Source organism: Thalassophryne amazonica, chromosome 10 (assembly GCF_902500255.1).
Source record: "Thalassophryne amazonica chromosome 10, fThaAma1.1, whole genome shotgun sequence".
Lineage (NCBI taxonomy): Eukaryota > Metazoa > Chordata > Actinopteri > Batrachoidiformes > Batrachoididae > Thalassophryne > Thalassophryne amazonica.
This window is the reverse complement of record NC_047112.1, coordinates 21,336,436-21,361,120: the sequence shown is the minus strand read 5'-3', so window position 1 is coordinate 21,361,120 and position 24,685 is coordinate 21,336,436. Positions and strand designations below refer to the sequence as shown.

At 41.1% G+C, this 24,685-nt stretch overlaps 1 protein-coding gene across 5 annotated transcripts in view; it reads right to left on the bottom strand.

Annotated features, from left to right (window-relative positions):
* lrp8 (low density lipoprotein receptor-related protein 8, apolipoprotein e receptor) overlaps positions 1–24,685 on the bottom strand; it is a 564,614-nt gene that overhangs the window by 228,368 nt on the left and 311,561 nt on the right. For all 5 annotated transcript variants that reach the window (XM_034179535.1, XM_034179536.1, XM_034179537.1 and 2 more), the window contains exon 3: positions 10,643–10,765. In XM_034179535.1, coding sequence (XP_034035426.1) covers positions 10,643–10,765 — 123 coding nt within the window. The remainder of the gene's footprint in view (positions 1–10,642; positions 10,766–24,685) is intronic.

Sequence of the window (24,685 nt, the reverse complement as noted above, 5' to 3'; positions counted from 1 at the left end):
ATACCGTTCTAGGAGAAACAAAGCCCAAGCATTTATGGTCCTGGTGCATCTCGTCTTACTGTTCTATTGTGAGACTTGGATGTTCACGAGTGATCCCTAGTTGTCTTTAGTACCAGGTCTCTTCAGAGGATCCTTGGGTACCATGGGAATGACTCTGCGTCAAACGAAGGGTTACTTAGGGAATAACACAGAGGGAATGTTGGATAAGACATTTTGGCAGCGAAGTTCATTTATCTGGGCATAATCCAGCTCCTACACTGATCAGCTGTAACACTGTGACCACTGACAGGTGAAGTGAATCACATGGTGAATATCTCAATACAATAGCACCTGTTAGTGGAATATTTTAGGTAGCAAGGTAACTTTTTGTCCATTTCAATTTCAATTCAATTGTATTGAATTGGTGAGTCCATAAAGTTGATGTATTGGAAACATAAAAATGGGGACATGTAGGGTGTGCTGGACAAACAAGTCTGATCCATGGAGGTCCCCCTCGTGATGTGCAAGATTTTAAAGGATCTCCTGCTCATTATTGTCTCGGTGACAGATACACCTGCACATCAGATTAGATTAGATTAGATAGAACTTTACTGATCCCTTGGGAAGACTCCCTCAGGAAAATTGAGGTTACAACAGCATTGTATAGCAGCACACAGGGTAAGAAGCACACAGTATAAAAAATAAAAGTAACAAAGAAAAAGTGTGCAATATAAATACACAATATAAATACCAGACATACTGATCAATACTGGTTCACTGGCTACTAGTAATTGCTGTTTTAGTGGAAAAAAGGGGACGTATACAATATTAGGTAGGTGATCAGTGTTGTGGCTGATCAGCGTGGACTCCAGCGGTTGGAGAAAGTCAGGGAAGACGTTTGAGACAGGGTATCTGCCTGTGCGGTTGCCATCCAGAACACAGAGTGGCTCTGTGGTGAGCATAAGAATGAAGTGCAGCTTTGACATCTCTTCATTTATACAGAAAACAGGCAAATGTCCCATTGAGCCTCAATGTCCACGTTTACTACCATCACTGTAGATCTGTCCAGGAGAGGTGTTGCAGAAATGCGCAAGAAAGCAATGCAAGCGCCATAAAAGATTTACAAAAAGAACGCGAGATATCAAGCTGTGGTGAGTGGTCGTGTTTTGACAGTTTCTGCCTTTTAGAGGAGCAAGTTTTAGCTAAAACAGTGAAACAAGTGTGAGAGTTCAGAGTTCAGTGTGTGCTCATACCACACACAAAGAGGAACATCAGTAAAGTCGTCACATCTAAAGGGTGTTACTTTAACTCCGGCTCAGGAGCTTTCCAGTGAACTTTAATTTCTTTTTTTTATTTCTTTTCTCACTTCAGCATGGGCAGCACAACACAAATCCGTACACAGTGATGTCCGGTTGGATTATCACATGGGATTTATTTATGCTGTGGTTGTTTGTAGCACACAGCAGTCAGGTGAGAGGCTTTTCACCACAGGCTGTGGTCCGTGGCTCCCATCCGCCCTGCGCTGTGAAACGCTCCTGGTTCTGTGCCGGAAGTGAGATTCATGTTTAATAATGTTATCATGGCCTGGCGATACTATTCCACGTAATGCCTCCAACAGAGTTAGATGGTGATCAAGTAATAGTATACTCAACAAAAATATAAATGCAACACTTTTGGTTTTGCTCCCATTTTGTATGAGATGAACTCAAAGATCTAAACCTTTTTCCACATACACAATATCACCATTTCCCTCAAATATTCTTCACAAACCAGTCTAAATCTGTGATAGTGAGCACTTCTCCTTTGCTGAGATAATCCATCCCACCTCACAGGTGTGCCATATCAAGATGCTGATTAGACACCATGATTATTGCACAGGTGTGCCTTAGACTGTCCACAATAAAAGGCCACTCTGAAAGGTGCAGTTTTGTTTTATTGGGGGGGGGATACCAGTCAGTATCTGGTGTGACCACCATTTGCTTCATGCAGTGCAACACATCTCCGTCGCATAAAGTTGATCAGGTTGTCAATTGTGGCCTGTGGAATGTTGGTCCACTCCTCTTCAATGGCTGTGCGAAGTTGCGACGACGAACTGGAGTCAGGTCGAGACCCCGATGAGGACGACGAGCATGCAGATGAGCTTCCCTGAGACAGTTTCTGACAGTTTGTGCAGAAATTCTTTGGTTATGCAAACCGATTGTTTCAGCAGCTGTCCGAGTGGCTGGTCTCAGACGATCTTGGAGGTGAACATGCTGGATGTGGAGGTCCTGGGCTGGTGTGGTTACACGTGGTCTGCGGTTGTGAGGCTGGTTGGATGTACTGCCAAATTCTCTGAAACGCCTTTGGAGACGGCTTATGGTAGAGAAATGAACATTCAATACACGAGCAACAGCTCTGGTTGACATTCCTGCTGTCAGCATGCCAATTGCACGCTCCCTCAAATCTTGCGACATCTGTGACATTGTGCTGTGTGATAAAACTGCACGATCCGTTCAGCTCAGAGCCTCTGACATGTGCAGTGACACATTACTGTGCATGAGACCACGGAGAGGAGCACCTGACCGTGGTATCACAGATATGATGGGCACAATATTTCACATTATTTATGTTGCCCATGGGAAGGACTGGAAATATATCTATATTGTAATGTTGACTATGGATATAACAGCCTGTTCAGATCTCTGGCGCCATGTGCTGTGTAACACATTGACCTACAGTGATCCACGGTGCTTTCGGTTTGATTCCGCGCTGTTCACATTCACTGCACATGATGAATGCATGCCACATACATGGTATTGTATATCAATATTTCCTGTGCCCTCCCTGGCTGGGTCCAGTGGAGGTGGACATACACAGCATAACATGCCAGCAGGCTTTGCCACAACTGATCCATCTCAGAGCTCAATCACCCATGATAAGTTCGTTTCAAATGCTGTTATGATGCTGTCAGAATATGTAGACTGTGATCATATGGCACACAAACTGCATATAGACAGCCGTCAGATGTGTGTCCCATCTCAAGAGCGCCAAGATTGTTTTAAACTGTGCAACACACTCATGACAGCCGAGCGAATGGGACCAACTATGTAGACTGCTCAGAGACTGTAGTCCATCCATCTTCAGATCTACGGATGTGTCATTCTGACGCCATTCGGCTTTAATCTGTGTATGTGTGACGGGGGTATTAGTATAACACATACAAACCATCACTTTTACATCCAGTCTTCTTCTGGCAAGTCAGGGGATGGATACATTAACAATTCCAAGACACTGAATATGTCCTGGAATTTACTTACATCAATTATGTAGAAATACAAACAGTATGGCACTCTATGGAAAATCTGTGTAATACTTGTGCCAGATCAACATGTGCATCCACAATGACTCCTCAAGATGAATCATAGACAAAAGACCAATGACAGTAGGGATCAAAATTAATTCAAAATGTGGTTTGATTATGAATGTATCCTCATGTTATATGATTACAATATGTATATATTACTGGTGATACAACTCAATAGATATAGAGACCATTTATTGAAATATTTTATCATTGAAGATCAAAAGTCTGGGTGTGGGACAAGCACAAAATGGCAATATTTGCATATAATGATGCTGAAAAAAGGTGAAAAAGTCATCATAGACTACTAGAACAAATTTGTTAACACACTTTCATTGTAAAGATAACTATAAAAGTGTGAAATTTTCCCCTTTTTTCTGTTTTTCATACAATATGATCAAAGGACATAAGTGCCCGTAGTCTAAGAATCACCCTTATAAGTCTGGCATGGAGTTAATATAAACAAGCAAAATCGGAAAAACAGAGGTCATATGGCCATATTTCTACAGATGTTGCGTACCATTGACATGTAAGTGATTAAATAATGGGCTGTTATTATTTTGGTTCTAGCTTGTGTATTTTAATTCAGTTTATCTGCCCTGCTGACTCAATAATTCTGAAATTTTTCAAGTAAGAATTTCTTCCAAACAAAGCAATAATCAAAGGTGAGCTGAGCAACTAAGAGACTTGATTGCTCACAATGTTTTAATATGACTAAGCTTGTAAAAAGTGGAAAAAAAGATCTTTTAAATTAAGGGCAAATCAATTTTTTTGTGTTTATTTCCATTTATGACGCAAATTGATTTGTCAGCTTAGCTTTTGTCAGGATGCTGTCACACGTAAAATTTTTGACCTTTGTTAACATATGAGTAAAAAATGTCATGCACAGTCATCTGCACGATGGAATGTGGAAGCACTCGTGAGCAGGATTCACTCGATTCAAAATTTTAAGGCCCCAAACATTGTTATCCATTGACCCAAAATGTGATAGTGCTGATAATAATAAGCTTTATCAATACAGAGACATACAGGGGATGGTGAGCAGGTCTCACTTCTTTCCATGAAGTGCAGAAACATAAAGAAAAATAACAAATAATGTTTGACAAAATCTATGCAGAGTAAATCAGCTGTGTTCATCAAACAGCTGGATCCCGGTTATGCAACTGTGAGAAAATTGATGCCAACTTCATAAATCTAAAGTACTGATGTCTGCTTCATGGATTATAAACACCCCCCACCCCACCCCCCAGTGTGCTGCACAAATTCAGAATTCACTACTCATGTTACAGTGCATCCGGAAAGTATTCACAGCGCTTCATTTTTTCCCCAGTTTGTTATGTTACAGCCTTATTCCAAAATGGAATTTTGGTTTTTCTAATCATGTTTTTAGCTTGATCACAACATATTATTTCAAAAGATGGAACTCTGTGGGATTAGACGAGTGGCTCTGAATTGGATTAAAAGCTATTTACAAAACCGGAAGCAGTTTGTTGAATTTGGTTTGGAGACTGCTGTTCTACGTATCTGGACATCGTTTGCGGGGTTGTGGAAGCGTAAACAAGTTTTGGACGTGTTTATAGCAGTTCTCGTTGCTGATGACACAAACTTGTTTTTTTCAGGAGAGAATTTGCAACAATTATTATTTGATTTAAGAACTGAAATGATAAAGTTGAAGAGCTGATTTGATATTAACAAACTGTCACTAAATTGGTCTAAAACTAAAATGATGTTATTTGGAAATTACAAAAAGGATGTACATACAGTTCCATATACTTGGGGTAAACCTAGCATGAATCAAAGAGAATAAGTTGTTAGGTGTGATTATTGATGATAGAATTAACTGGAAAGCTCATATTCAACAAATTCAAAAGAAAACATCCAAACGTATTGCAGAATTAAATAAGGCAAAGCACATTCTTGATAGCAAATCACTACACACACTGTATTGTTCACTGATTACACCTTAGTCGACGTACTGTGCTGAGGTCTGGGGCAATAACTATAAAACTACAGTGCAACCATTATTTATCCTTCAAAAAAGAGCATTAATAATCATTCACAATGCAGGATACTGGGACCATACCAATCCATTGTTCATTAAATCAAAGATATTAAAACTTTATATGATTTCATTCAAGACTGTTCAATTGATGTATAAACCAAAAAATAAGTAATTACCATTTAGAATTCAAGAATATTTTACGCAAAGAGAAGGAATGTATAATAATTTAAGGGGTTTGTATCATTTTAAAATTGCTGGCTCTGGGATGACCAGGAAATGCTTCTGTGTCTCCATTTGTGGTCCTAAAAAATGGAATAATCTACCTGAGAATCTCAAGCAATGTCCAGATATCAACCGGTTCAAATATTTATACAAAGACATGGTATTCTGCAGATATGTATTAGAGGAAAGTGGTTGAGTTGTGTTGTATGAAGGTTTTATACTTGAACCTTTTCTACTGAAATATGTAGATGGTAATCAGCTTGTATTGGGAGCTGTTGGGAAAAATTTGTTTTCTTTTAATTGTAATTATGAGCTGCTGTTGTTCAGATTTTGTTTAGAAATGAATGTTTGTGAAAAGGCAGATATGCCTGGTTTGATTTGATTTCATGGAGGGGTGTAGGCGTTGATAAGATTTGCTTCTGCCTACACCTTTAGGCACCGTGTACATTGTTTATTTTTTTCTTACTGTCTTTTATCTTTGACTACTTTGTTTGAGTTTTGTGTTGTGTATATGAGTGAAATTTTGTTGCATAGGTGTATATTTTATTTAATAATAACAATAATTAATAATGAAAAAAATAATAATAAAGGCTTTGTCGTTTGTAACAAATCTGACACATGATCTGGACGTATTGTCATGGCAACGGTCTGATATGGGAAAATATCAGACTGGAAATCAGCCAATCAGAGCAAGTGTAGTGTCGTAGCCATGTATTATATTTTAAATTAGCCAGTAATGTGTAATACATTACTTCTTTTTAGTAATAACCCCAACACTGAAATTGACAACCGATCAATCCACAATTAACTTTGTTTGGCTTATGTAATATCTCACAAATGTGTCTGCCACCTGTTGGATGTTTAGTAGATGTTGCATTGATGAAGAAATGTACTGAATCGTGTAAGTAAACCGCTACTTTCTGATGACTTCACAGTGGTTACATTCTAAAACTCAAATAACACTCATACCTCCACACAACACAACAGAAAAGATTTAGTAACCATTTAGGCATTAAAGCCCAGGTTACACATAAACAGTTTTGTCCGCGGGTAGTACGTAGACCAAAGTTCGCGGTAGTTCCGGCTGTTTTCCAGCAAGTTAACAGCCACAGGAAGAAACTACCACAGGAAACTGAAAAAGGAATTAAGCAACCAAAAGACTGAACATGTGGTGGGGGTAGTGCAACAGTTTTTCTTGAAAATTTCTGAATAGGAAACCAAAACCATGCCTGCAAAAACAAGGGGGGAAAATTAGGCATAATTAGCAGCAAAGTAAAAATTCTATTACATTCAAAAATTCTTTGCAACTTTGTAAATTGGTAAAACCCATTAAGGATTATTAAGCAATCTAATTCTAAGTCCTCATGTTGCTTTATTCTGTACCTCTCACTCACCGGATTTGATGCACCATAACCACAACATGTGGAAACAAACTAACACAGAAATCCTTCATGAAAAAAGTGCATGTGTCAGCGTAAAGCTTGCACATCTGCTGAGTATTTTATTTTCTGGAAGCAAGCCCATGTGGGAAAGCAGCTTATCTAGGAAGAATTAAAGCTATGAAGAGAACTGCATCAATTAAAAACAAATTATTTCACTGAATGTGAACTTTACTGTGTCACATTTGTGCAATACTGCATACACAATCAATCCGACAACATGCACATAAATGCATGTTTTTAGAATCAATGCAGTTGAGAGACTTAGTGAAGCTTTTCCAGTGTGCAATTTTAATTAGTCAAAGAGATTTAACCACAAACCCACTTATCTGCTGCAATGACCGATACATTCACCTTGTGCTGCATACTAAATTTGTGCATCGACGCTTACTTTACTCACACGCTGCACTTATGTGGGCGCACACACTCACATTCTTAATGAGTGGATATGGAAATAAGCACCCGCAGCTACGCATGTCAAGAATCTGCCTCAATGGGACATTTTGAGCACCTTCAAAGGCTTCTTTGATCATCAACTCTTTTGAAAAATCAATTTCATAAAACATTGCAAATAAGAGCTGGCCTATAGTTATGACCATAAAAGATGTTTTTTGAAGAAAAAAAAAGAAAAATGTTTGCAAGTTAATAACACAGATACAAACATGGCAGCATTAGTGTTCCTGCAAGTTTAGTCAAAACAACTTCTTGCTGACTCTTGGACATTTCACTAGTCTTTGTAGTGGCACCTTTCTACATCAGTGGTGGCTTTGAGAGGCTTTGAGAGGTCAATAAAAAAAATACACAAATAGGTCTTTGAAATTCAATTTTCTAATAAAGTTTAAAATATTTTCCGAAGCAGAGGTGGTGGCCAGGTGGTTAAGTGCAATTTTTGTCAGCGTGGAAGGTTCTCAGTTCAGAACTCATCCCCTGCTCATTCTCCATGTACTATGGAGTTGAGTCAGGAAGGGCATTTGGTGTAAAACCTGTGCCAAATCAACATACAGAGCCACCTTGGATCTGCTGTGGCAACCCAGAGTAAAGAAAAAAACAAAAAACAAAAACACACGGGAGCAGACAAAAGGACTTACTTTTAATTTTTAATTATTTCAGAAGTAATAAAAAGACAGGATTTAAATTATACCTTATTCCTCATTTATCTGTCCTACTTTAACAAATGTTTAGAAATACTTCATCTTAGTCTAGTGTCCATCAAAATTGTGATTTAAGGTTTCAATTGGTGGCAACATTTTGAGGTTTGAAAATGAACTGAGGTGTTCTGATGTTTGAGAATAGTTGGTCTAAATGAAGTGGTGTGGAAACTCCAGTTACACCCTTCAGAGTGACAATAACTCGGACTGCAAACTGAACAGTTCAAGTCAAGCTGTACTTGTACTGTTGCTGTGTCTTTATACTGAAGGAAAGGAAATGCATGCAACTGTGTATTATTGTGTTGTCCCAAATATAAAAGGACCCTGATAAGACAACACCCATTTTCAAGATATAGTTTGAAAAGAAATACTAAAGATGAAATATTTAAAGGGGATAGAGAATCAAAATCATCTTTTTCATGTTTTTGGTGTTAGTTCAGAGTCTCCCCGCTGTGGGGAAAACACACGAAGTGCCAGCAAGTTTCAGAACCTCTATTTCAAGTATTTCTCCTTTTTTGAATTGCCACCAGAAAACAGGCCAATCCGTTTTTGAGAGAAAAGTTACGTCAATTTTTCACCAATAGCCCCCCCACACACACCCCCACACACACCCCCTTTCACACACGCCCCTTCGAAATTAATTATTCATAAGGTTGTGCCCACCCATTCCTACCACTGGAAGAGGAGCAATGGCGAGCTACAGGTGTGCCTTCCCAGGCTGTCATAGTGGACTATATGATCTTTCCATATTCTTCCCACGGAAAGCAATGTACGCGATCAATGGCTTTTATTCATTTTTAACCGCATCCCCAGTACATACAACCGCCGACTATTTCTTTGCTCTGCGCATTTCACGGAGGACTGTTTCACAAACCTTGCACGATTTCGAGCCGGCTTCAGTCGGCATTTAATACTCAGTAGAGGGTCAGTTCCAACTTTGCGACAAAATCAACCCCAGCAATCAGTACAGCCTGTAAGTATCACATTTTCTTTTGTTTTAAATTTGTTTTTAAATTTATTTCAGATCTTTTTTTTTATTATCATTATTATTTTGTGACTGGACTTTATGTCACAGTCAGCCTCTGACTGACTTCATGTTGGTGGGCAAGGAACAAGATTTATCACTCAACAGCAATGTTGAAACGTGACCTGTTAAATAAGTTAGTGAAGATTACTGTCGTCTCATTTTCGCTACAACGCGCTCAACTTTTGTTCAGAATCAGCTTCTTATCACTGGTAACGACGCGGATTTCCTCTCACTCAAACCCGCAGCTTCACAGTGCTTTAAATCGTCGTCCACAGACTTCAATAGCGACACAAGTGCAGCAAAACGAGACGAGTCATTGGATAAATACTGGGCTTTGTCCCGCCCATCGGAGGCTCTGCGTGTCTGGGGGTCTATGGGGCAGTGGGCTGGCCTCGGCTGGCCTGGACGCTCAGCTTCTGCATGATGATTGGATGATCTGTCTGAGGCTGAATACATTTTTGATTGACAGTGAAATGAGCGAATCAGCGATCATTTTCATTCTGTTCTGAGTTGAACTGGAGACTTTCCTAATCCTCTTAGCTGCATTTTCAGTGAGACCAAGGGCAGCCAATCAAACAACGGCAACCGATCAGCGCCAACACCTATGTGCATTTCATAATGAGGTTGCCAAATAAGCTCCGAAACAATGCCATTAAAAGCAAACGAGGCATTCTAAACCCAGCATAGTAACATAGCTGTTTCAGAGAGCCTTTTAGGAAGGTTCTGAGCCATTACAGACCCAACCAATTTTTTTGGACTACATATCACATCACAGAACAAGGATTAATGCCCCATTCAACCTCTCTCTATCACCTTTAAATTGTATTAAAACCAATTAATTGATTTTATTTGAACATAATGCAAAAAATAATAAAATAAAATAAAATTATGTGCAGCTCATCAATTTTTTTATATTCATATTCCTTCCCTACTTGAGAGTTGTTTGATGACTCAGCTGCTTTTATCACTAAAATCACAACATTTTGCCTCATAACTGCCCAACTGTGTCGGCCCCATGAACATATAGAATTTTTTCAGGCAGAAAAAAAAATGCTGGAATGGTGCTGCAGAGTTCGTCATTGCAGTATTTTTACATAAATAAATAAATAAATAAATAAAGCTGTGTGTAGGTTTTGTGTTCATGACAACACAAACTCAAGACCTTACAATGCACAGAGTGATAAAAATGTAAAACTCATCAGCTATGTCTTGTCCCATAGAAAGTTAAGTATTTGGTGCCACCTACTGCTGCGGATGTATTGATATTTAAAATTCTAGGTCCTGAATATAAGACTTCTTCATTTTTCTGATGCATTTCCAAGGAAAACCCTACGTGTCACATTTGGAACAATGTGGTAAACCTGGTTAACCTCTAGTTAATTTTATTATGTGCAAGCTGCACCAGGAAATCTGTCCCCATTGTACTTTCTTGTCTGCAGGTGTGGTTACATTTGACAGTCTGAGAGTGAATGTACAACCACTTACTGCAGATTGCTTCAGCCTCATCTGAGCCGTCGGCACACTCTGGCTCTCCATCACAGCGCCACCTAGCAGGAACACACTGTCCATTCTTACAGGCAAAGTCTGTGGTCGCACATGTCTTCTTTGCTGTAGAGACACAAAACATGGCAAATCAAAATTTTAAAGAAATTTAAAGATGCTCCTCTCTGCTGGTCACTCATAAAAGACATTGGATCATGAATGCTGGAAGAGAATACAAGATATAAAACAACACTGATAAAATCAGAGAACTACAGCACTCAAACACAAACGCAGGAACGGCTAAAAAGTACTTCATTTGAAGCCTTGAAAATCGATAAAAGAATATCTGAAATTCCATAAGGTATAAGTACTACAGTAACCTACAGTTTGATCAACAAGTAGCTGGAGATGGACAATGTTTTTAATTTTGTGTCTGTAGACCACCACAATGGAGTCATCCATTCTGAGCACCAAGGCTTTAAATCTTTTGGCAAAGATTTCAACCTCTTTACAAAACTCTGTTCAGCAAGCTCACAATGCCACTAACAGGAGTTTAACACCAGTATGCTGTCCAAGCAGTGGTTGCAAGCAGCAGTGTACTCTTCGACAGCAACAACACATTGATAGCTTTAGTAGACACCTTGCCTTCTAAGGGCTTGTTGCATATTGCAGTCAGTAGAATATATCATGTTTGAGCACAGCAACGTAACTCAAGATATCTTCCTAACCTGACCCAAAGGTTTTGCTCCATCAGAATCCAGCTCAGTCTTGCAGAACCAGTTCCACAGTGCATCCATCTCCTGAATACCTCATGGACACCAGAGATTTTGTGCAGTCGCTTTGTCCAAGCAAGAGGGAAATTGAAGCACTTGAATCTGTCAGAGTCTAGAAATTCACTCACCTTGACAGTGAGAACCACTGAGGGGGAGAAAGTATTCACTCTGCAAGCTGTCAATGCTCTGCCTTGCCCTGACAACACAGACTGAGACAACAGACACGCAAGAAGCACATGCATGCCCAACCTGTTCTAAGTGTGTAACTGTGGTGTTTGTGTTGACTGTTTTTTTTTTTTCCATTCGACAAACAGAGTCACTTATTGTAACTGTTCCATTTGGTTTCATGGGAAACTTGTGTTAAACGTCTTCACAAACCTTTGAATCAAACCAGCTGAAAATATGTGATCAGAGTTCTTGGCCAAAGTGCTGCAGTCTATGACGGATGGAGATGGGCTATAAATGACATCTGACTCACTGTCCTCATGCAGTTTAGGGTTATACTATTTACAGCTGGTGCTGTTTCTGCTAAAATATACTGTAAGATCTACTTCTAATAGTGATTTTTAGTCAAAAATAATACAACCCCAATTTCAATGAAGTTGGGACGTTGTATAAAATGTAATAAAAACAATACAATGATTTGCAAATCCTCTTCAACCTACATTCAATTGAATACACCACAAAGACAAGATATTTAATGTTCAAACTGATAAACTATTATTTTTGTGCAAATATTTCCTCATTTTGAAATGGATGCCTGCAACACGTTTCAAAAAAGCTGAACAGTGGTATGTTTACCACTGTATTACATCACCTTTCCTTCTAACAACACTCAATAAGCGTTGGGAACTGAGGACACTAATTGTTGAAGCTTTGTAGGTGGAATTCTTTCTCATTCTTGCTTGATGTACGACTTTTGGCCCCCCAAAATCCATTAACTCCATCTCCAGGAATGTTGGCTCCCTCACTCCATTTGTCAAAACTTATGCAAGAAACCTGGGTGTAATTCTAGACTCCCAACTCAATCTTGACAAACAAATCTCTTCTGTTGTTAAAACTAGCTTTTATCAATTAAGAATTATTGCAAAACTCAAATCTGTTCTGTGTTACAGTGACCTGGAAAAAGTTATCCATGCCTTTATAACTTCACGTCTAGACTACTGTAACTCTCTTTACTTTGGTCTCCCTCAAACACTGGTGTCACGGCTTCAAATGGTCCAAAATGCTGCTGCTAGGTTGCTTACTAAGAGGAAAAAACATGAACATATTTCACCTGTCCTAGCCACATTACACTAGCTTCCTGTCCAGTACAGGATCCAATTTAAATTACTGTTAATGGCTTTAAAAGCTCTTCATGGCCTGGCTCCTAACTACATAGCTACTGCCATTCATCCTGCTGTTGCTCCCAGGTCTCTGAGATCTTCCAGTAAAGGTCTCTTTCATGTCCCCCGAAGGGGACAGAGCTTTTGCAGTCGCTGGTCCCCGACTGTGGAATCATCTGCCTCCTGATATCAGAGGTACCCCATCTATTACTGTTTTTAAATCCAAGCTCAAGACATACCTTTTTACACTAGCATTCCCTACTAATTAACCGTTAACTGGTTATGCCATGTCTTGTCATGTCAATGATTGTTGTGTTTGTATCTTGCTGCTGATGTTGTAATCAGTTGTTTTGTTTCTTTGACTATTTCTTGCTTATTTATTTATTTATTTTTAACTATGTACAGCACTTTGGTCAGTGTAAACTGTGTTTAAATGTGCTTTAGAAATAAATTTTACTTACTTTACTTACTTTTTACTTCAGTTGTCAACAGTCTCCGTTGTTGTATTTTGCACTTCATAATGCGCCACATTTTCAATGGGCGACAGGTCTGGACTGCAGGCAGGCCAGTCTAGTACCCATACTCTTTTACTACGAAGCCACTCTGTTGTAACACGTGTAGAATGTGGCTTGGCATTGTCTTGCTGAAATAAGCAGGGACGTCCCTGAAAAAGACGTTACTTGGATGGCAGCATGTGTTGCTCCAAAACCTGGATGTACCTTTCAGCACTGATGGTACCATGACAGATGTGTAAGTTGCCCATGCCATGGGCACTAACACACCCCCATATCATCACAGATGCTGGCTTTTGAGCGTTGCGCTGGCAACAATATGGATGGTCTTTTTCCCCTTTTGTCTGGAGGACACAACGTCCATGATTTCCAAAAACAACTTGAAATGTGGACTCATCAGATCACAGCACACTTTTCCACTTTGTGCCTGTCCATTTCAAATGAGCTTGGGCCCAGAGAAGGTGGCAGCATTTCTGGATGTTGTTGATGTATGGTTTTCGCTTTGCATGGTAGAGTTTTAACTTGCACTTGTAGATGTAGTGACGAACTGTGTTAACTGACAATGGTTTTCGGAAATGTTCCTGAGCCCACGAGGTAAGATCCTAGGATCCTAAGATCCTTTACACAATGATGTTGGTTTTTAATGCAGTGCCGCTTGAGGGATCGAAGGTCACGGGCATTCAATGTTGGTTTTCGACCTTGCCGCTTATGTGTAGAAAGTTCTCCAGATTCTCTGAGTCTTCTGATTATATTATGGTATGTAGATGATGGAATCCCTAAATTCCTTGCAATTGAACATTGAGAAACATTGTTCTTAAACTGTTGGACTATTTTTTAAGGATTCAAGGATTCAAAAGAATTTTATTGTCATATGCACATAGGAACATGTTCCCTGCACAATGAATTGTGTCTACTGCATTTAACCCATCCTAATTGCCAGTTAGGAGCAGAGGTCGCCTTTAGGCGCCCAGGGACCAGCTCCAGATGTACATCCCTGTCTAGGTCAACAGCAGGGCTGAGCAAACCATGACCGGCCTCATGACAACAGACGACACACACATAACACACAACACACATAAGCCGGCCCGGTACATGAACACATATTTAAAGCACACACAAGGTAAAACTAGGGAGAGAAAAACCTTCATAGCTGCTGCGTTAAACCACACAGCAGCAATGACGGAAAAAAACCCATCAGCACAAAAAAAAAACAATGATCACACACACAGACGAGAGACGAGAGACGACGAGAGGATGACCGAGATTTGAAAAGTCCAGTTATCAGACAGAACACTCCGGAGGCAGCCTTTAGGCGCTGTCAACGGCCTTGTTTGTCCATCCTGGAGGGAAAAGGGGCCCAGCCCTGAACAGTCCACTGTCCACAGTCAACGTCAGAGCTGGAGAAGGTAAGGGCGGGGGGAGACCAGGGAGTGAGGCTTAGGTGTTGTTCTTCTTCAGGAGGTTTTTATCACAGCGGCCTTGAAGTGCAGCTGTGTTTTGGGAAGCCGAATGAATATCCAGATTAGCAGACGCCTGAAAGATTCCACAGTCTGAAACAGAGTGGCTTTCAATACATCTGAATATAGGAGAGGAGATGTGGTCATTACTGACAATCAAAGCAGTTTTCCAGTGCAGCCATCCTCCCAGAGATGGTTTCCAACGTGCGGTTAACACCCGCCGACTGAGCTGACACTGCCCTTCCAATCGAATCAATCATGTGGGGTAGCCTGGATGGGCCAATTATTGCCGCTTCCACCTTCTTAATTTTCTGGTAAACCAGCACTATGCCCGCTCCACACAGCAGAAAGCCGGTCACCACCGAGCCAAATATATACACATCTTCGACGTCCTCCACAGACAGCGTGTAAAGGCACATGACCTGCCATTTCCTCCAACTGTTGTAGCCCATCACATGCGTCCCAGCAGGACAGGTCGGGTCCTCCGCCCCCGAGTGTCTTGTAGAAAAAATAGTGTCAATTGCGTTCAGAGACCACTTTATCAGATCCATTTTTGCCATTTTCCAGAAGAGCAAAGCTGGCAGCCTCACAGACAGCACGCCACAGAAGCAGAAAAGATAAGGAGGGAGGGAGGGAAAGAGGAAAAATGCGTCTGTCTCGGCCGAGAGCAAGGAGGCAAAAAAAAAAAGTTGTTCACAAAGTGGTGAGCCTCACCCCATCTTTGCTTTTGAATGGCTGAGCCTTTTGGGGATGCCCCTTTTCTACCCAATCATGACACTCATCTGTTTCCAATTAGGTGTTCTTTGAGCATTCATCAACTTTCCCAGTCTTTTGTTGCCCCGTCCCAACTTTTTTGTGTTGCAGGCATCCATTTCAAAATAAGCAAATACTTGCACAAAAACAACAAAGTCTATCAGTTTGAACATTAAATATCTTGTCTTTGTGGTGTATTCAACTGAATATAGGTTGAAGAGGATTTTCAAATCATTGTATTCTGTTTTTATTTACATTTTACACAATGTCCCAACTTCATTGGAATTGGGGTTGTATAACAAATGGTATTTATCCACTGAGAACAGTGATCCTGCATCACCTATACCATTGGTCCTCATTTCCTCATGGTCCTCAGGTTGTGATCACAGGTATTTTTTGGTATGTTTGGCTTTGGTAGAAAAACTGCCCTCAAGTCAGTGAAGAATTGATAAGTTTTGAGGCGTAGCCAACACAGGATCATTTGTATGCAGTGTTGTAAAAGCCTTATATTTGAAGCAGAGGAATAGGACTACCAATCTGTAGACCATTGTTCAATTCGTAGTGTGTGTCAGGCTACCTACCCATCGGTCCACTGGCCTCGACTGTGGTAGTAACCTACAATTGACTGGCATCCCGTACAGGTGGAGTTGCAGACTCCTTTATGCTGTGCTATCCGGAGAGAAACACCAACCAGATGGGCTTCAGGGCCTGTATAGGACTTACTCATCATGATTTTATGTTTTTTTCATATTATTTCTACTTTGACAAACCGACACACAAAGCTGTACTTCAACTTTGTTAAGGACATGCAGGTTTATGGTTGTCAGTTTTGACAGAAAACTATTGTTTTTCCAAAACTGAATAAAATCCAAAAATATATATTAACATTCTTCTCTCCATTGTAAACTCAGTCATTTCTGTAATCTACACTCACTACTTTCCTGTGTAAATGCACTTGCATGAACTCTTTAATCAAACAGAGTCATATTATCTTTATTGTCTTAAAACAATGCAAAGTAACATGAGAAAAGAAATCTTTCAAAATTTCACAATTGAAACCAGCAGCAGTAACTAACAGTTAAAAAAAAATTACATTTACTTGCACTCAGTCATTTGAGAATTTTATACCTAGGCACGTGCATCCATCCCTTTATTTTCCACTACTTATCTGAGGCTGAGTCACAGTGCCACCAGTCCCAGTCATAACGTCCAGCTGATCCATCCTCCAGTGATCCCAACAACCTCCCAAACCAGATGGAATATACAATCTTTCCTGCATGTTAAGGCTCTACCCAGAGGAATTCTATTCCATTTAGGCATGCCTGGAAATTCTACAAATGGCGATGTGAGGGAATTATACTCAAATACCCAATGAACTTCTAATTTCAGTGTGAACAAACACTGGTTTTTCTCTGAGTTCCTTCTGGATCTCACTTGCATATTACAAGATTACAGACTTACATTCATAATCTCATGTTTTTTTTTTTTTAATTGCCCAAAGTTCATGATAAGAATGGTGGACAGGGACATAAAGAGGTTTGCCAAAATACTTCGCTCCACCTTTAATGCAACACCTTGAAGCAATGCCTGAATTACTGCCTGAGTCAATCTGTCAATTTGCTCCCAAGCAACACCAAAAGATATTTAAACTCCTTCATTAAAAACAGTAACTTAGTAACCTTGAACCAGGAGATGCGTGTTCTCTTCTTGATACTCAATTACAAACTGTCTCAATGAGAAGGTCATATTATGAAAAAGCCATCAAGAAATCATGCGGTATCATAATGGACACTCTCCATCCACTGGTACCAGTTTCAGACTCTGTTCAAAATAATCAAACCTGGCTTTGTGCTGAATATACAGAAACAACTCTCTGTACAGTCATAAAAAAGGTGAGATTTCTATACGAGTGCAGACATTTAATAATGGCTGCCAACGAGGGAAACATCGCCCTCTTTTCTTTTATTAGTGCTATAAACATTAGTTTTTAAAGGAACCCAAGACTCTCATGACTATATTAATGCAGCAACTTCAATTACTGAACAATGCAAATAAATGGTGGTACAAGGTACACGGTCTTGGTCTTCTTGAGCATCTGGCAGCTTATTACCATGCTATTTATGTGTGCAGATGTCCACGGTGTGTGATGTGTGAGAAAGACTGATGGCACAAGTGGGAGCAGTAATAATGAAGTACACAGCAAATGAACTGACAGCAGCTCAGCTATGGAGGCCAAGGCTGTGAACAAGCGTAGTTATACGGGTCACAATCTGTAGTAGAGTGAAAACACAGACACTACGGCCTGAAAGTGTGGGTCTGAAATTAATGATAAGTGTGTCTTTTCAAACTGGGCAGGGTAAACAAAATGAGAGGACTTAGCCTTGAGAAAACAAAAGGACAAGAAGCAAAGAAAGTGTCAAGATGGGGTCGAGAGTAACATCAAAACTCTACTTGGGAGTCGTTTCAAGCAGAAACTTGATGTTTTCTTCTCCTTTCCTTCTTCTGCCCACCTGTACCTTTATCTTTGGAGAATTGGCAGAAAAAAAGACCTGCACACACTGAACAGGACCATAACCCTCACAGCACCACACAATCCACAACAGTCTACTGGAAGGCAGAAAATAGAAATGTTCACGGCCAGGACCCTAACAATCAGGAACTCTCCAACGGTGGCTGAAATATTGGGTAGAGTTTCTAAAAAAAGCAATTACTGACTCTCATCGTCCCAGGAAGACATCCACGAGTGGTCAGTGAGAACAATAAGCAAAATTATTTTAAATTCAAGAGGCGAGTAAGATGGTTTAGAGAAAATGAAAACCACACAATAAATGTGACAAAGACATATAAGCTGTCACCACTAAAGTAAAATGCCTCTGGGTACTGGACATTTAATAAAAGCTTGAATTATTGGAGATTGCTGTGAAGGGAATCAAAGCAAGATTTCAAAATGTAAAATAATAACCCAAGTCAACCAGCTCGATGAAGCAATGAGATTCAAGATTAAATGATTCATCAATTAATGAACTGACTACTCAACATTTTATTTATTAATTTTTACCATTTTCAAATGATCAAATACAGTTATGGCCATAAGTATACAAACATCCATGGACATGAATCTCATGGCAATGTTGGGATTTCAATGATTTATTTCCTCTGCTAACAAAGTTGGGCGGCGGTTATGTTCACACCCCTGTTTGTTTGTGAACAGCCTGAAACTCACAATTTTTCATATATTGTTACGAAATTTTAACTGAAGATTCATATCCTGATAGGCAAGAACTGATGCAATTTTCAAGGTTATAGGTCAAAGTTCAAAGTCAGGAAAAATCCCTATCCTTTAACATTGAATGGATTTTCAAAAATTCATGACTCTGTTAAAAAAGATAGAATTTCTTTTATATTTGAGAGTGTTATGTAGGATGGTATTGTTTATTGGCTGATAAAGTTTGATCCGGATTACAGATTCTGGGCCATTTGAATTTAACATTGAAAACCCCATTTAATGTATATTTAACATGATATCTTAATCAAATGTGACCAAATCACACTCATACTTGAAAGTGAGGTGCAGACTGGCATTCATTATCACCTGACCAAGTCTGATCCGGATCTGGTCTGGAATGTGGATTTTTTGGACATTTGACTTTTTCTGTTATGGATTTACCTACACCACCTAAATTAGATGAAGGTTCCCATTTTATGCCCGTTTGTCTATCTCTTTTCTTTCTTTTCTTTTCCTTTATTTAACCAGGTAAAAAACTCATTGAGATTAAAACCTCTTTAAAACCACCTTTTTCAAGAGTGACCTGGCCAGGATGGCAACACAAAAGAAAATGTTCCAGTTATCAGTCGGAAACCAAGAGCCAAAAAGCAATGGCAAATTGTGCAGAGCAGAGATATCCAATGTTCTGTGAAAAATATTTGAAAAAGAATTCAGAAACTGAAAATGTTGGAAAAAAACAAACAAACCTGACAAAACCACACACACACACACACACACACACACACACACACACAAAAACACAAAACAAAAAACATTTGATTCAAGTGCATGAACTAAATACGAGGTCTGTTAGAAAACTATCCGACCTTTTTATTTTTTTCAAAAACTATATGGATTTGAATCACGTGTGATTGCCAAGCTTGAACCTTCGTGCGCATGCGTGAGTTTTTTTCATGCCTGTCGGTTGCATCATTCGACTGTGGATTTTCATTGTCAGGGAAATGGCTGAGCGACTGCCGCTTTGCTCTATGAAAATTTTTTCAGAAACTGTGTGAGAGAGCCAGGTAGAAACCATTTGGAAAATTCAGATGGCTTTCGGTGAAGATTCTATCGGCGTCACACAGATTAAGGAGGATTACAACCGGATTAATGACGGCCCACAGCAGTGGAGGTCGCGCCGCGCTTCGAGTGGACATCGACAGGCTGAAACAACCAGATCATTTCCAAAGTGAAGGCTGTGTTGATCTGGCACGTCGTGTGACTACCAGAGGAATTGCAGAAAATGTGGACATCAGCACTTCTGTGGCACATTCCACTGTTACAGGAGATTTTGTAATGAAAGACGTGCGGAGGAATTTGCGCGTCGGGACGGAGCCACTCATGGCGCACAACAAAAAACACCTCCATGTTGGAAACCATTCAGAATATTCAGATGACTTTCGGTGGCTTTTCAGTTGAGTGAGTATCCGAGAAATTGTGTAACAGCTGGACATGCCACAACATGTCCTGTGAGACTTCCAACACGGAGGTGTTTTTTGTTGTGCGCCATGAGCGGCTCCGTCCTGATGCGCGAACTCTTCTGCACGTCCATATAGTTTTTGAAAATGAGCGGCTCCGTCCTGTCGCGCGAACTCTTCCGCACGTCCATATAGTTTTTGAAAAAAATAAAAAGGTCGGAAACGTTTCTAACAGCCCTCGTACATACTCCTGACATTTGTTCACATGAAATTTAGCTCATGAAAAGCCACTTTTTGCAGGACTTTGACCTTTAAAATATTTTCCAAGATAAAAATCTGTGAAATTGGAAACTAGTGTTAGATATCTCCTTTATTTAAGCAGGTAAAAGCATCATTGAGATTAAAAAGCTCTTTTCCAAGAGTGACCTGGCCAAGAAGGCAGCACAACATGGCCACAAAGATACACAACATATATATATATATATATATATATATATATATATATATATATATATATATATTATTGTTGCCAGTTTCCTCGCTTGCGAGGATAGTGGGAAGGCCTTTTTTTTTTAGTTTATTTTCTACAAGCCCTCTGGTGGCTGAAAAGTCCGATGCAGGATGCACAAGACCTGTTACACTTGGGGCAAATGAACACTTGAGTAGGCTGGGCTTGTGCTGCTGCCCGCTCTTTCTGTCTTTGACGCTTCTGGCGTGAGGCCTCACTTCTTTCTGCCTCAAACTTCAGGCTGGCGGATTTGATGCTGGAACGCCAGCTGAGTCTATCTGTAGCTAGATGCTGCCATGACTGATGCTGAATGCCTGCAAGGGAGAGCTGTTTCTTCAGCTGGTCCTTATAGCGCTTTTTGGGGGCCCCTTGGTTTCTTCTCCCTTCCTTGAGCTCGCCAAAGAGAATTAGTTTCGGCATGCGTGTATCATCCATCCTGGCTACGTGACCTGCCCAACGAAGCTGTTGTTTGAGTATAATAGACTCCATGCTGGGCAATTTGGCTCTGGTAAGGATGTCCTCATTTGAGACGTAGTCCTGCCACTTGATCCTGAAGATATTTCAGAGACAACGCTGATGAAAGGGTTCCAGTAATCTGATCTGCTGGCGATACAGAACCCAGGTTTCAGCTCCATACAGGAGGGTAGGGACCACAATGGCTCTGTAGACCTGCACTTTTGTGGAAAGGCGCAGTGCATGATTCTGCCAGACTTTCTTTGAGAGTCGACCAAAAGAACTGCTGGCCTTGGCAAGGCGACTGTCTAGGTCCTTGGCAACAGATGCGTCGTTTGAGATAACACTACCAAGATACGTGAAGTGCTCTACTGCATTCAGGCTGGTACCCTCGATGTTGATTTGGGGTGGGGTATATGCTGTATGGGGGACCGGTTGATATAGCACTTCTGTCTTTCTCAGGCCGATGGTGAGGCCGAAGGCTCTTGCTGCTTCAGCAAAACAGTTGACAATGTGCTGCAAGGCTTGCTCCGTATGGGCGACGAGGGCGCAGTCATCTGCGAAGAGCAGCTCCATGATTAGCTGTTCTGTGATCTTAGTGTGGAACAGAAGGCGCCACAAGTTAAACAGACTTCCGTCAGTTCTGAAGCGGATATAGATGCCGTCTGTCAAGTCTTCTTTGGCCTCATGAAGCATCATGCTGAAGAAGATGGAGAACAGAGAGGGAGCGAGGATGCAACCTTGTTTGACGCCATTTGAGATGGGGAAGCTGCCGGACAGAGTCCCGTTGTACTTCACTTGTCCCATCTGGCCTTCATGCAGCTGGCGGATGATGGTGAGGAGCTTTGGAGGGCAGCCAAGGTGTGCAAGAATCTTCCACAAACCCTCATGACTGACTGTGTCAAAAGCCTTGGTTAGGTCTATGAAGGCTGCATAAAGGGCCATGTTCTGTTCTCTGCAGTTCTCCTGGATCTGTCTCAGGACGAAGATCATGTCGGTGGTTCCCCTGTTGGCCCGAAATCCGCACTGACTCTCTGGAGTATTTTCATGCGCTATGGTAGGGGTAAACCTGTTGAGCAGCACTCGAGCCAAAATCTTACCTGCTATTGAGAGGAGAGTGATGCCCCGGTAATTAGAACAGTCGGATTTGTCGCCCTTGTTCTTGTACAGGGAGACAATGACCGCATCCCGAAGGTCATGTGGAACCATTTCCTTTTCCCAGCAACTGGAGAAGAGAATCTGAAGCTTGTTGAGGACTGCCTCACCTCCATTTTGGTACACCTCTGCTGGGATGCCATCTATGCCAGGAGACTTCCCTGGATTCAGCTGCGTGGTGGCCTTTCGGATCTCTTCAAGTGTTGGGGGGTCATCAAGTTCCCATTTCACCTCCACCTGGGGAATCTTCTTGGTTGATGACTCTTGCACAGTGCGCTTGTCACTGAAGAGGCTTTCAAAGTGTTCTGACCAACGCTGCATAATGGTTTCCTTGTCCGTCCGAAGGGTGGAGCCATCTGAGGAGCGCAGGGGTGCTTGCACTTGATGTGCTGGCCCATGGATGGTCTTAAAGGCTTCATAAAAGCAGCGCATGTCTCCGGCATTGGCATGGTGTTGTGTCTTCTCCGCAAAAGCTAGCCACAGTCGTTCTGCAGTATGCGGAGCTTGCTTTGCAGTGTGGAGCAGGCATTTCTGTAAGCTGTCTTGGTAGGGTGGTCATCAGGTTTAGCTAAAAGAGTCTTGTGGCATGCATGTTTCTTTTCTAGTAGTTCCTGGATCGGTGCATCAGACTCATCAAACCAGTTTTTATTTTTCCTGGCTGAGAAGCCCACTACTTCTGATTCCTGACTTCCTGTGACTTCCTGTTCCGGAGCACAGCGGTGTTCTGCTGTATCTGTTAGCTGTTTGAACTGAGCTGTTTGAGTTCTTTGAATTAACAGTCTTTTTCAAGACTTTTTTACTTTTTACTTTTTTTTTTTTTTTTTTTTTTTTTTTACTTTTTCACCGTGCTCCAACGCCTAAAGAAGACCTCTAACGGTCGAAACATCGCGACGGAGCACTTTTATCAGCTAACTTTCATCAGCGTTAGCAAGCTAACTAGCTTGCTAACGCTTTCGTTTTTATTTTTATTTTATTTTTTTTAGCACTGTTGTCGTGCTGCTCCACAGCCTGTCTAGTGGATTTTTATTTTATTTTTTACCACTGTTGTCGTGCGTTACCTGTGCTGCTCCACGGCCTGTCTAGTGGATTTTTATTTTATTTTTTTTTATTTTTTTTTACCACCGTTGTCGTGCGTTACCTGTGCTGCTCCGCAGCCTGTCTAGTGGATTTTTATTTTATTTTTTACCACTGTTGTCGTGCGTTACCTGTGCTGCTCCACAGCCTGTCTAGTGGATTTTTATTTTATTTTTTACCACTGTTGTCGTGCGTTACCTGTGCTGCTCCGCAGCCTGTCTAGTGGATTTTTATTTTATTTTTTACCACTGTTGTCGTGCGTTACCTGTGCTGCTCCACAGCCTGTCTAGTGGATTTTTATTTTATTTTTTACCACTGTTGTCGTGCGTTACCTGTGCTGCTCCGCAGCCTGTCTAGTGGATTTTTATTTTGTTTTTTGCCACCGTTGTCGTGCGTTACCTGTGCTGCTCCACAGCCTGTCTAGTGGATTTTTATTTTATTTTAGCACTGTTGTCGTGCGTTACCTGTGCTGCTCCACAGCCTGTCTAGTGGATTTTTATTTTATTTTTGCACCGTTGTCGTGCGTTCGCTGTTGCCGTGCGTTACTTGTGCTGCTTCATGGCCTGTCTGGTGCCTTAACTAAAGCACTCCTTCTGCTGAATCACCTCTAAATTATTTACACATTATTCACTTTGCGTGTTTTTAGGAATCCACTAGGTTGCGTAGCTACTAGCTTTTAGCCGATTTAGCATGGCGGCTTCTCCTGTCTCTCCCGCACTTTTCTGCTCTGGTTGTGAAATGTTTAGTTGTTCCTCGGCTTCCTTTAGCAGTAACGGTACTTGTAATAAGTGCAGCTTATTCGTAGCTTTGGAGGCCAGGCTGGGCGAATTGGAGACTCGGCTCCGCACCGTGGAAAATTCTACAGCTAGCCAGGCCCCTGTAGTCGGTGCGGACCAAGGTGGCTTAGCCACCGTTAGTTCCCCCCTGGCGGATCCCGTGCAGTCGGGAAAGCAGGCCGACTGGGTGACTGTGAGGAGGAAGCGTAGCCCTAAACAGAAGCCCCGTGTACACCGTCAACCCGTGCACATCTCTAACCGTTTTTCCCCACTCGACGACACACTCGCCGAGGATCAAACTCTGGTTATTGGCGACTCTGTTTTGAGAAATGTGAAGTTAGCGACACCAGCAACCATTGTCAATTGTCTTCCGGGGGCCAGAGCAGGCGACACTGAAGGAAATTTGAAATTGCTGGCTAAGGCTAAGCGTAAATTTGTTAAGATTGTAATTCACGTCGGCAGTAATGACACTCGGTTACGCCAATCGGAGGTCACTAAAATTAACATTAAATCGGTGTGTAACTTTGCAAAAACAATGTCGGACTCTGTTGTTTTCTCTGGGCCCCTCCCCAATCGG